A 14,750-nucleotide genomic window follows, 5' to 3' on the forward strand; every position below is an offset into this window, starting at 1 on the left:
ACGAAAAGCACTCATCTAGCTGTAACCACTATCAATAATTTCTCCCAGTCTTTATCTGTGCCTAAACCTAAATGTGGATTCCATGAACAAGGCTTCTTTCTTAGAATTGCACACCTGTGAAACTGTTCCATTTGCCTGTTTTGCAACTGACTACAATATGGTCATCTTCAAGTCCAATGTAAACAAGTTCTTGATGAGCCATTCCCCTTAAGTAATCCAATTTACCATATTTACACTATTGATGATTATTACAATATTGTCCCATTGACTACTGTATACTCATTAACTCTTATCCTCGAGTGGCCTCCGGGCCTTGATAAATGGTGAATCCTTTGTAAAAAAAAAAAAAAAAAACCTATTGAAGTAGCACACGGATGCAACATTGTGACGATGTTAATAGGTAACATCTCACAAAATCTCACACACATTGCCATCGTCCTGAAAATTGAATTGAAAAAGAATTTGCCAAATAACGAAAAAAAGAGGAAACTGTTGGAAAACTTTTTATTGTGTCTTTTGCTTAAATATGATCTTCACAGAGCATTGCTACTTAAATAAAAGCTGAATCACCAATAAACATAACATACCTCATCGAAGGGAGGGGCAAAAGGACAATTTCTCGTCAATTACGGAAACTGATCACTTTAAATATCTTCAAATAACAAGGAAATTATTTAAAAAAAAAAAAAAAAAAAAATTTAATAAAATTGTAACAAAGATTTTTTTTTTTAAAGAATGTTTTTTGCCATCTTCAAGTTAAATGAAAGAATGTTCGTAGCTGTCGAAAAGTTTTCATTTTCGATGGACTTCAATGCTTCCTGGGTTTCAGATGTTCTTTTTTCTTTCCAAAAAATAAAAAAAAATTGAAGCTTGGATTTCTTGTGACATTTGAGGGGAATTCTGATTAAAAAATGTAACAGTGCCACATGTATGGTGAAGATTTTTGTTTTCTAGTTCTTTTTTGTTTTTAAACATTGATACATTTAAAATGTGCCAACATATTATTTGCAACAAGTTATTTTCTACGTTTATGTAGAGAGAGAAAGAGAGAGAGAGTAAAATGCAGGTAGAGAGAGGGAGAGAGAAACAGAAAGAGATTCTAATAAGAAATTTGCAAACTGAAGACAAGTGTGGCACACACGAGAGGCATTTTGGTGACAGCATAGTAGGTAGTACAAGAGGGGAGGTGGCACCCATTTACTGGAGACTCAGGTGGGTGTGGTGGACGGCTATCAGAGTTACAGTGTCAGGAGAAAACATTTCTACTCCAGGGAAGTTTTTTTTTTATTTTTCAGTCTGCTGATGTTTGCTTCAGTTCCTACCTCTCTTTTTACCATATTTTGCCTGAAATAAAAATAGACTGAACATAAATCAACTAATCACCATCACATAAACTAAGCATCTACTTTTTCTATTTTTGAAATATGAAAAATGATTTAGATTACTATTCTCATCTTGCTCGTTAATTTTTCACAACGTTTCGGATGATATAACCTCCGCCTTTCTTCAGCTACATCTTTTTCAGCTCAGGGAGCTTTATGTCAAACTCGAGGGGAAACTATACAAAACTTTAAACTGAAACATTTATTCTCATCCTCTCAGCCATATTAATTAATTTTTTTTTTCTTTTTTACTTATTACCACCTGTAATAAGAATCGAGTCATATATGCAGATTTAGAGTACGAGAGTTTAAAATTCTAGATCCTTGTGTGTTTTTATTTCCATTCACTTATGTACCCACCTCCTATAGAGTCACTTTAAATGTGAGTTGTCCACCCTCCACTTCCATTAAAAAGATTACAGAATGCATATTTCCCATTTAAACCCAATAAGCACAAGGTCGCTGTGAATAAAACTTGACCGAAACCTAACACCTAAATCCCTCCACCCCAGGAAACTCAATATCTATGATTGGCCTGCAATGCCAGCCCTTGCAGACGTTGCTGCCCCCCCCTTTCCTCCCTTATCCTTTTTACTCTATCTTCTTATTCTTCCTCTTTCTCCTTAAACTAGCTTTCTTTCCATTCTTCTCATCAAGTAAAACGATACTCTAAAAATTGGCCCACATTAGAAGCCCATATTTGTGGATATCAGACTGGAAAAAGACTTTTTCTGAATGTTTACCAATCCAAGACCTGCTGAATTCGGGGATTCTCACACTCTAAATTTGCATATATGTTTAGACATATAAAGCTTTGAAAATTTACACACCCGTATACGTATTGTCATTATCGGCGGAAATATATACAATGGAATTGAATAGTGATTCACTATTTGATGGAATATCTCCGCACCCCCAAGGACTCTGGATTTGTTCTAAGTCTCAACGGATCTTTACATTACCAAAGAGGATGACCATCTCATATGCCCTTGGAAATCATGGTATGAGACAATCAAATATTCTGGATATCACCTCAGATTTGGTGCATGCTCAAAACCTATCAGATTACTCAATCACATCTGATTTTCCTCTTGGATCAGTACTTTTCTGACCTGACAGACTATTGAACTCATTCTGATATTGGACTGCCCAGGTTGTATGATATCCTTTTTTCTATGACTTTTAAACACCATTTAAATAACTTTTAAATAACATTTTCAATATATGTGCTGAAAACAAAATATTTATTCATAGCTGAACATTTTGCTAATTGCATTTCATTTCCTCTGATGATACGAGTCATTATTGAAAATCCATGGATTGAGGAAATAAATATCATTTTTCTCCGTATATTCCTTGTTTAAAACAATAAATTCTTAATTTGAATATATTTTATGTATACTTTAATTATTACACACATATATATACACTAGATGTACCTGGTGAATATTATATTTTTTCTAAACAGTTCACTTCTAGTAAATAAAAAAAAAATACTCAAGCTGAGATCAAAATCAAAACCTAAAGACTGTGAATCAGGTATGATAACAATTAGACCAGCTTTTCATGACCTTTAAAAAGTATTTTCAAACCTACTTATTCTTAACATAATGTGAACGATTCATGCATGCGCAACCATGAAACAGTTGACAAACAGATAAAAATCCTATGACTCCCCCCAGTACCAATTTTTCAATTTTGACCCTTTAGCAGTCCCTTTTCCGCAGATGAAAATCAATTAAGTTTTGCACATGTCTGAAAACCCTACATACCAAATCTCAAGTCCGTAGATCAAAAAGATGTTGAGTATATAAATTGAGAGTTGTCCTCACACACATCCTCACTTTTATGGATATATAGATAGATTATATTGTTTTTCTAATATTTATAATTATTGTTTTCCCATATTGTATTGAACTCTGTATAAGTTTAACATAAATATTCCCAAATTCCAAACAATGTACCTGAAAAAAGATTTACAATTACATCAGCCAAAATATGAAAATAACAAGAGATGAGAATAGTGGTTCCAATAATAAAAATTATCAATCCTCATTTAAAAAATTTTGGACACAGAAAAACAGTTTTGAAAAACAAAAAAAAAAAAAAAAAAACAAAGAGAAAACATTAACAACAGTTTTACATTTTGTGAAACGTTTTTTTTCATGGAAATTTGCTAAAGATCAAGATGCAGAATTGGTTGTTAAAAATGAAGATTTATTATAAAATCTAAATCTTGGATCAATTGTGTGTCGATCCAAGCAGATCAGGATATTGTTGGATGCATAACGGGAACCAGGGGACGGCAGAGGTTGACTTGACAGACTATCATTGATAGAATGCAGAAGAGAAGTCGTAATTTATTAAACAGATTCTCAAATAATAATAGAAATAAAGAACAGTATTTTGAAGTTGGGCATTCCAAACTGATAAACAAAATGGGAATCATATTTTGAAGTTGAACATTCCTGGCTGGTCGAGAGAATTAATGTTAAGAACTGGTGATTTTCTTGCATGCTTTTTTCTCACCATGATTATAATGTTACAACCTACCTTATCGTGGAGATAGTTTCACTCTCCAGTGGATTCCATGTGTAAACATGCGCGGGGCTGCATGTTTAGCGAGGCATGCGAATGACAAACATTGCAGGTGAGAGATGTCCGGCTAAGAAAAGGTGGGGGCACAGAAGAAATTGAAAATATCTCTGATTGCAAGTTGGGCCGGTGTGTGCCTCTCGGAGCAAGGTGAATTTTGATCTCATCAAGCAAAAATCTTATTTTGCAAATCTGCTTTTCAACCCAAGGAATGAATATGGTTTTTAGCCTCCAAAGAAAAATTAATCTGTTAATTGTTTTTAGACTGGAGTTGTGGATTTATTTGTAAGAAGGAATTCCTTTGTTACAGCACTAACTAAATAAAATAACTGGCATGATTTAATGAATTGCCAGCCATCTGTTTTGGGAGGTTTGAAATCTGTAATTTACCATGCATACTGTACCGTTATTCACAGTCAATTGATGGTTGTAGATGGAAATGTTCAGAAGATAAATTTTTGTCATTCAATATGAAAATTTTTTTTTTTTTTTTTTTTTTTTAGTGAAATAAACTTTCCTTTACAAAGAATTATGTTCATAATTTATTTGTGGAGTAAGGATTTCTTTCAGTTTCAGTTTTTACAGACTCAAGCAGCCATTACAAACTTAGCAGCCATTTTCTTTTTAGGTCGCTACGTTTACATATTACTCAACCTGATGCTTTCTGCAATACAGAGTTCAGGCTGTCAATAATGGAAGCAAAAATAAGACTATTGGTCATGGAGACAAAGATGTGTTAGGGTTAGAGTCTAATCAAACTCTGCCATGTACAAAATGTCAATATTTACCATCATTATAGTGTGACACTGATCTTGGATAAAATGAAGGAAAATCGTCTCTTGTATAGACATGTATTTTGTGGAACAGCCACAGTGTAAGAACGGAATTTAAGATGAAGGTCCCTGGGAAAAGGATAAATGTGGTTGGATATCTTACACCAAGTTCTTGACAAGCCCTTGACTGTATGATTGAAGGAGAAATCCCATACAGACCCTACTGCACATGATAAACAAAGAAAATTTCTGCATGTTTGCTGTCCTTTGGGAATTAAATGAAAGATTTCTTCTTTGTTACAAGAAAAACAAAAGTTCAAAATGTAAAACAGAATTTGAAATCTTAACTTTGATTTTCCTTTTAATTCAGTAATTATTTTTTTTTTTAAGGAATATTTATTTTGGTCGAATTGTAATTTTTTTTATTTCTAAATTTTGTTCTTGATCAGAATTTCACCTATATTTAAAAATGTAAATAAAGAAAAATCTGCATGATGTATGTACCTATGACAAAATGGAAATATCATATTCCAAAAATCACATCAATCGATCAAGTAGCTTTATTTTTAAATGAAAACTTTTTTTTTTTTAATATCAAAGGAGTGACTGTTTTGTCTGCCATTTTGAAAAAAAAAAAGTCTCAAAGAAAAATTTCAACAATAATTCAAAATTTATGTCATACTGCTTATGAATTCCCATTAATCATTTAAAAATAATTAATAAAAATAAAACTACATGATTTCTGGAATATGATATTTTCGTTTTGTCACGGGTACATATATCATACAGATATTTCTTTATTTTTTGAATATAAGGAAGAACCCTAAATTATTCACCGAACAAATCTGCTGACCAAAATGCATTAAAAGTTTTTTTGGCTAACAGAAATACAATATCATCAATGAAGGTGAAGTTGTCAACAAATTTGAGTTAAAAGTTACTAACTTTTTTTTTTTTAATATATTTTAATTATTTTAATAAAAATGCTTTAAAAAATTGGAAATTTTGATGGTGACAGCGGATCTAAAAAGTTTTGTTAGAATTGATTATAATTCAATTTTAATTTAATTTTTCTCCTTTGAAAAATACTAGTTTTCCATAAAGTGAGATTCTATAGTTTTTACTAATATATCTTTATCAAAGAAAAGAAACAAATAAATAAAAAAAAATTTTCCTGGTTTAGAGACTTAAAATAGTTTTTCTGGTTCTTGTCCAGAATAACCCTATATTAAAAAGCAAAAAATAAAGAAATATTTATATGATGTATGTACTTGTGACAAAAAAAAAATCATATTTTAAAAATTACCTAAATTGATCAAGTAGTTTTATTTTTATAAAAATAATTTTTAAGTGATTAATGGGAATTTGTAGACATTATAACAAATCTCACAGTTGAATTAGTGAGTTATCTCCCTGTTTTTTAGCAGCTACCATACGCTCAACCTTTATCCTTGGGTGGCCTTTGATAGGCCTTGATATGTGGTGACTCCCTTGTAAAAAAAAAAAAAAAAAAAAAAAAAAAATGCCGCACAAGATAGCTGCTCTATTGTTACTAAAATGTTAAAAAAAAAAAATATTTTTATTAAAAAATAAAACTACTTGATCAATTTATATGATTTTTGAAATATCTTATTTTCATTACAGGTACATGTGCCATGCAGATTTTTTTTTGTTTTTTAATATAGAGGGAATTCTGGACAGTAACTATTTTTCTTCTTTGATATATATATATATATATACTAGGTTTAAAAATATCCCAGAGTAAAAACCATTGAATTTCAATGAGGTTGATTGTGCGCAATAAAAAGATCAAGTTATTCAAGTTAGGTAAACACAAAATTACAAATGGTAATTTTGTGTTTAACTTGAATAATATATATTGAGTAAAACTATTCCTAATTTTGAATTAAAAGAATATATATATATATATATATATATATATATATATAATAAAAACTTAACACATTAGCTTCATTTTGATCCAAAGTTGCAAAATTCTATCAAATTTGACTCATCTGAAATCTGACCACTCAAAAAAAAATTTTAAATACAAAAAAACAATTCATGTTTCAGCTTCTCTATAAAAAAAACAAACAAAAAAAAAAAAGAACTTAATCTTTTTCAGTATTCTATATTACACAACACATTATATAAAGTAATCCTATAATTTCTAAGAATTTTAATTCTCTAAAACTCAATAAGTGGGAATGTCTAATGGAATTATAAAATTAGAACATTTGATATTTAATTGTCTGAACATATTCAGTGTTGTAAAAAAAAAATCTGTGCAGTGTCTTACTTCAGTTACACAAATATAAATTAAAAGCAAAAGACAATAAAAGAGTTTGTGTATGACAACCTTTAAACATAGTAAAACGAAACAAGGCTCAAGATTAGATACAAAAATACGCTAGTTCCCAGATAATAAAATGCATAAATTACTCGTAGTCATGTTAAAAAAAAAGGGGTAATGCAAAGATGTATGTTTTCTTCTGTAAGAGAAGTACGCTCAGACTAATGTTGGCTATAGCATGCCAACAAATGAGAAAGAAATCTTGTCTTTATTCTCGACTGTGTTAGTATAAGTTGCTACAGAATCTCATGTTTTCAATGAGATTGTGGGATTTTTTTTTTTTTTTTTTTTGATACTCAGAAAGCCTAAGCTTTTTCCTTTTTTTACCAAGGGGCATAACTCTCGCTTAGAAAATAGATTTGATATTCTATTTTATTAAGATTAACAACACGAAGTTAAGGAATTTAAATAAATTCTCCGAGCACGTTGAGTGTTGTAAAATTTACTAGATGCATATACAGAAAGTAAAAGACGATATAAAAAAAAAAAAAAAAACGTGATGGACAAAGACATTTCATTTATTAATAGTTTGCCTTCAACAAATTGGAAAGACAGTAAAACGAGACAACACATAAGATTATATACGGAAAGACATTGTTTCCATACAAATAAAAAAAGGCACAATTATTCATGTAAAAAGATAAAATGATGACTTACATTTTCTCGTAGCATCTTTTTCTGTTTAGGGTAAGTACATCGAAACCAGTGTTGTCTGCAGCATGACTAGCCAGCAAATGAGGAAGAAATCTCATCTTATTTCTTCATCATGTGTGCCACGAGAGTTCCCAACAAAACTGATGTTTTCACAAGATTTAGGAACCTCACATTTAACCAAGGGGATCTAACTTTTATCTTTTTTTTTTTTTTTGTAAATTTTACCAAGGTAAGTAACTCTAGCATAGAAAATAAGTTCTGCTTAAAGGGAAATAACTGTCGACAGAACCAAATATTTATTGAAATTATTTATTTAGACGCATTTAACTTTTTATAAAATGATCTATATGATATATAAATATCTATTTCCATTAGACATTCCATTTACTTTTGAATTTCAGAGATTTAAAATCTGAATAGAACTCATGCGAAAACCTGATTATTTATATATATATATATATATATATATATATATATATATATATATATATATTACATCTTTAAACACCATGGATGCTAACTAGTGTCAATGGTCTATATAACATATCTTAAATTATAACTTAAAAACAAACCTGTGTGTGTGTGTATATACTTACACATATACACTATGTAAATTAAGATTATACTATTTCATAAGTAAAATAATATTTGTTTATATCCAAAAAATATGGGCGATTTTTCTAAGTAAAAAATATTTTGCAGATCTGCAAGGTTGGTGATGTTAATAACCATATTTAATTATCGTTAAAACATCAACAAAAATACATATATATGTGTGTGTGTGCATAATCATTACATAATAATGGTGGATTATAGAGATATTTTTGCGTGAGTATCATAGATATAATTGTTTTGATGAAGATGTTAAAAAGTCCTTTTTTCCTGCATGTCTGAAAATTCAATATGTCTACAAGATTAAAACTTTGTAATCTCTACCAATGTTTTCATTGTATTGCATCAATGTAGAAACAACTTAATTTTTAATGAAACCAACAATTTACCTAATATGACATTTTGTTTTAGTGAAAAAATTATTTTAATTTATATATACATACATATATGTGTGTGTACGCAATTATGAAAGTTTTTGTGTTCCATGTCTTTGATTGTAATTTCTTTTAGAAATTGTCAAATGTTTGCAGAAAATAAAATGAAACAACACAGATTTGTATTCATGACGAAATTTGTGGCAAAAAAAAAAGCTGTGCAAGTGTCGGCTGCTCACTTGCAAGGCATGCAGTTGACTTTGTGCTGACAAAGCTTGTTAAAAAGGCTTTGCAATAAATCTCTGTGTAAATTGATTAAATAAGATGGTTTTTGTTTTCACACAAAAAATAAAGGGTGCTTGTCTAGAATTCACTCTATATTAAAAAAAAAGAAAGAAAAACCTATATGATGTACGCACTTATGACTGAAAGAAAATGCTGTATTCCAAAAATCACATAAATTGATGAAATAGTTTTATTTTTATAAAGAAAGCATTACTTGTTTTGTATCAAAAAATATATATGGCAATTAAGCTACAGAGAATATTCTGCATTTCATCATCACTTAGAATATTCCAGGCTTCATCATCAGGCTTATGCAAAGAGTTGTGGTCATCGTGCATTTTTTATAAATACATGGTATTGAATTTGCTAGCCAATCAGTTTTTTAGTTGTAACCGTGCCCATCCTAATCAGCCAATGGTCAGGCACTTACAGGACAAAGGTACAAATGACTTCAGGTTCACGTTTTCTCTTTATGTGTTTTATGGGAAAGGGTTGGTTATATCCTTTTGTGTATAGAAAGCTGACCTATGTATATTTTCATAACTTACTATCGAGCTCTGCTTATGTATTGAGCATTGTTGAAGTAAATACTGAAAATTTATGCATAAAATTATATCTTCTTATATATTTCATTTAATCACATACTATATATATATATATATATATATATATAGTAAGTCATAATATATATGGTGATTAAGCTACACAGAATATTCTGTGTTTCATCCACTCTAAGATTCTTCAGGCCTGCAGAATCCTAGAGTGGATGAAACGCAGAATATTCTGTGTAGCTTAATCACTATATATATTTTATAACTAACTAGTTCTACCTACGTAATGAGCACTGTTGAAGTAAATACTTAAAGTTTACGCATAAATTTATACTTTTGTATATTAATTTTATGTGAGTAAATGAAGTAGTTATATATATATATATATATAATATTTTATTAATTTATTTATAATTAGTTTATCTTTATTTTCTTAGATAATATTGATAACGGTCAAATCCAGAATGTATGTATTTAGGTTTATTTTACATAAAATTTATTAAATTTATTGAATTTGTATATAATAATTTAGTTGTTTAGATTTAAACTTTGTTTAACTATAACCTTATTTATAACATTAATATTATTTTTTTTATCTATGAAACATATGACTGCAAAATGCACAAAATCTGATTGGCTTAAACCGAGGCATTAAACAGTTAAAGGATGAATATATGAAATCTAGACTTCAACTAATAACCTACTATAATTTGTTTTTTTAATGGAAATCGCTTCAAACAGAGCATGAAGCCACTTTATTTAAGACGCTAAAAAAAAAAGCAAAAAGGTAAAAAAAACTTGCCATCGCTAAGTGTTATATGGAATAAATTCTAACCTAGAAAGCTGCAATTCTTTCCTCTTTGTCAGAGACATCGCTCATAGAACGTGAGGACGAAAGGACAAAGTAAAGGAATTGAAAGTTACACGGCTCACGAGAATAAACCCAAGATCCCATCTTTATAAGCAAAAAGCAATTGCATCGACATAGGTACATACATCATACAGATATTTCATTATTTTTGTTATTCAATTTAAGAGGTGTTCTAGACCACAAAAAAAAAAAAAAAAAAAAATCAATTTAGCAATTTAAAAAATATATACTAAATTTTAGTTAACTTTATTAAAATATAAATGGAGAAATAAAAATGAAGATTTTTTTCGTTCTAAATCGTTATTTTGAATTGAAACGATATAGGATGAGAGAAAAGCGTAGAGAAGATACCTACCCTCACTCCCAATTAGTCATGTGATTTTGCTGTTGTAGCAGCAGTAGCAGTAGTAGTGAGCCCCTATTCGTCGTAGTAAGAAGGATTGTGGCGGGACTTGCAAATGACTTTCCTCAGTTTCTTGCGCAATGGAGATACTTTGCCCAACCCATCTGCAGCGCCTCCCTCTTCGCTCTGTTAACAGTGATGCAGGTCAGACATTAGGAGAATGGAGTGCGCAAACGTACGCACGCATACACAGGGAGGGGGGTGGGTAGAGCATACCATTCCATTCCATCATACCATTTGTCAAAACAAGCTAACAATATACACAGCTTTTCAGTGACTACACATACACTGATATATTTGGCAACAAAAAAAAAAATCATTCCTTTTAATTGGATTCGTTTTTTTCGGGTTTTTTTTTTTTGTTTTTTTTTAGAAACAATTTTTACTTCCTCCCCCTCCTTTTTGTAAATTTTGGATTAAAACTACTTTTAGGTTTTGCAAAGCTACTATATTAAGCTTTTCGAATCCCATGCAAAAAAGCATTTGAAATTTTATTTTCTAAACTGAAAAAAAATACTAATTGTTGTTGAGACTAGCAAACTAAAAATATTGATTAGCTTACAGTGGTAGCATTTTTTTTCTTTTTCTATTAAAATAAAAAAAAACAACAGAATTTTATCTTTTTGTTTCAATATCCTATACCACACACACGTTTATATATATATTTAAATGACAACGTTCTATATTCCAAATTTCAAGATATTGTCCATCTTACTGTTTATTTCTTAAAGCATATTAAAATGTTCAATTCTTGACAGCACTTGTTTCGTAGCACAGAATCATTCATGCAATCATTATATCGATTTTTTAATTGATTTTGCCCTTACTCATCAGAAGAATAAGAACTCATTAACTTTAAAAGAAAATAAAGGAATATGGGCATGATTACAAAATTCCAAAATCGAAAGAGAGGCCACAATTGAGTTTTCTTTTAGTTATGCCATTATTTTAATTTCAATGTAGGGTCACCAATGCTAAAATCTACGTATTAATAAATTCTTATAATTAACATAAAAATATCTTATTTAATATTTCATTAATTTATTATTTAGAATTAGTTTATCTTTATTTTCTTAGATGATATTGATTACGGTTAAATCTAGAATGTATGTATTTAGGTTTATTTTACACAAAATTAATTATTAAATTGTCGCTTCTACATTATTGGGACGGGATTTCATAGTCGATAAATGGAGTTTTCAGTTAAAAAAAAAAATATTTCCAACTGATTTTTTTTTTGTCAATTCTAATAAGTTACAATGGTAGCTTCCAAAGTATGCAGTCGAAATTACCGGAATATTACTGAATTATTAAAAAAAAAAAAAAAAAAAAAAAAAAACTTTAACCGTATTAGCAGATTAAAAATTACCGCCATCTTGTTTGAATCTAAGCAGAAAATTACCTCCTTTTTGAACTTTCCTGTGTTTTACGATTGTTTTCTTCAAATTCTGTTTTTTATTTTCTTTAATAAATAATTTTCTACCTTATCGATCTTCGTAATTTTTTGATATAATCATTTTAAAAATATGAGGAATACGTAGATACTATTATGTTTTACGATTTCCGAAATCTCGTCCCAATAGTGTAGAAGCGTCATTAAATTTATTGAATTTGTATACAATTTTAGTTGTTTGGTTAAATTTAAACTTTGCTTAACTTTAACCGTATTTATTATGTGAATAAATATTTTAATTATGTATATTTCTACGTTTAAATAGACTTCTATTATTGCAATTTGGGATTAATTAAGGATTTGTTTTCAATTTCTTAATCCCCCCCCCCCCCAATACATTAGTTTATTTTCTCCGTTCAAGGGAAACTACTTACTTTCAGAAGTATAACTTCTATACTGAACTGATCTTTTCACTTTTGGTGTGTTAGGAAGCGTTTTTTTAATGCCAAGAATTTTTATTTATTTATATATTGATTCTCTATAAACACCTTATATCTTGGATATTTTCATATTTTTTTGATCTTCAATTTATTTTTAATTGACTTTTGAAGTTCAATACAGTCGAATCACACCTCGGGTTACCTGATTATTTATTTTGGACCTTATGGAGTACAATTTCATAAAATTTAATTGACTTTTTGGATTTTACTATAATCATTTCATACCTAGAATTGCATCTTCTTCATTGTGGAGTGCAACTTCATTGATTGTTTGAATTTTTTATTTTTTTTTAATTTAACGAAAGCTTTTGGACTACACTTGGATTCTAGATTCTCCTTTTTAGGCTTTACAGATTTCAATTTCATTCACTAATTAACTGGTCCTGGATATGACCTTAAACTATATCCAGTGGTGAGGCCCCAGCTTGCAGGCTTTGGGGAGTGTAGAGCCACCCTTTAATTACCATTGCTCCCAGGTCCACTCTGACCCGGAGTGGTAGTACCTGTTAGGGTCCCCACTATGGGTTAAATAGAAACCGACTTGAAAAAAAACAAATATATTCTATTAAAAAAATTGTTCTTCAAAATCACTGGATTCAGCATTAAATAACCTGAAAAGGGTTGATATGCTGTAAAACAAAAACAACCAACCAACCAACCAATTAACTGATTAGTGAATTAGTTAATTGATTGATTTTTGGATCTGTTGTTCTATTGAAAATGGCTTTTAGTTCACAAAATAGCTTCTTATATGTTTTTATTTATTTTTTTCAAATTTATGCTAACCAGTTGTGCATTTTTTGACTAATTTTTATCCTCTGATGAAAAGAACCTATCTTTGAAAATCCATGGATTAAGGTTTTTTTCTTCATAATAATCCTTGTTTGAATTTTCGATGGATTAATAAATATTGTAATTTATTCAATTTTTATTTTCATCATCATTTTCTCTTGATTGATATATATGCATACATACATGTCTTGGAAGTTTTTCAAGCTTTAAAACTATTTCAAAAGTGTTTTAGTTTTTTGTTGGAAAAATATTTTGCTAGTCTTCCTGTTATTTCAAGGGCCATCAGTTGTTTAATATAACACACTATTTTGGTGATTTAAAAACAAAACAGTATGTTAAATTATTGCTTCCAACAGTGTTGATCAAATATCACCTCCCTTAAAAAGCAAGAACAAAAACGTTCCGGATACCGAATCTAGTTTCTTGCTCCAGATTAATTTTGCTACCTCATTCATGAAATATGTCTATATTTATCTATCCATATATATTATGTTTATGTGTTGCATAATATCAGAAAACATTGGCACCGTCAGTTTCAAATTCAAACAGAAGGGACTAATATCTGATTGCCTATGTTAAACTGCCTTCAGCCTCCATTTATGTCTTTTTCCATGAAAATGGCGTCTCTGAGCAGACAGATAAACAGAGGTTGAAGAGAGTCCAACATAGGAAACCAGATATTGGTCCTTTTTGTTTGGTAACGTCGATTTCATATCCAATGTTTGTTTTTTTTCTGATAAATAAATATCACGCTCTTACTTTTGAAATTTTCTTAATAATCGTGCTGGAGTTCTTTTACGCTAACCTTATATATTTTAAGCCCCCCCCCTCCTTGGGTAGAGCACTGTCGTAAGCGATTGCACCCACTGCCTGCTTGGCATAATGCAAAGCTCTTTGTTAATAAACAAAGAAATCGGGTACTGTAAATAGTCACAGTCACATGCTTAAATAAATAGATATTTGAGGAGGTTGTTTGTGGGCACTGATCCCATAGGCCAGAGAGTAGAATTGTTGACGATCAACTTTATGGTTGTAAGTTCGAACTTGGGTTCTGGATGAGTGCTAATCTAACCACATTGGAACGCAGTGATTAGTATTTTAAGTCCCTCTACTTGGGTAGAGCACTATTGTAAGAGATTTCATCCACTGCTTGCTTGATATAATGCAAAACTTTTTGTAAATAAGCGAACAAATTGAGTATAGCAGTGGTCA

The 14,750-nt window shown here is 29.9% G+C and overlaps 1 protein-coding gene across 28 annotated transcripts in view; it reads right to left on the reverse strand.

Annotated features, from left to right (window-relative positions):
* Positions 1-490: 490 nt before the first annotated feature.
* LOC145277622 (uncharacterized) overlaps positions 491-14,750 on the reverse strand; it is a 166,580-nt gene continuing 152,320 nt past the window's right edge. For 16 of the 28 annotated variants that reach the window (XR_013868180.1, XR_013868173.1, XR_013868175.1 and 13 more), the window contains 2 exons: positions 10,806-10,979; positions 491-1,344 (listed from right to left, as the gene is read on the reverse strand). Coding sequence is in view for 12 of the 28 variants with exons in the window: in XM_080129157.1 (XP_079985283.1) it covers positions 10,869-10,979 (111 nt within the window). In the remaining 16 variants the exon portion in view is untranslated. Of the gene's footprint in view, positions 1,345-10,804; positions 10,980-14,750 lie in introns of those variants that run through there. The other 12 variants (XM_080129169.1, XM_080129162.1, XM_080129164.1 and 9 more) reach the window with 2 other exon arrangements.

Source organism: Euprymna scolopes, chromosome 6 (genome assembly GCF_053919585.1).
Source record: "Euprymna scolopes isolate OS-2025 chromosome 6, ASM5391958v1, whole genome shotgun sequence".
Lineage (NCBI taxonomy): Eukaryota > Metazoa > Mollusca > Cephalopoda > Sepiida > Sepiolidae > Euprymna > Euprymna scolopes.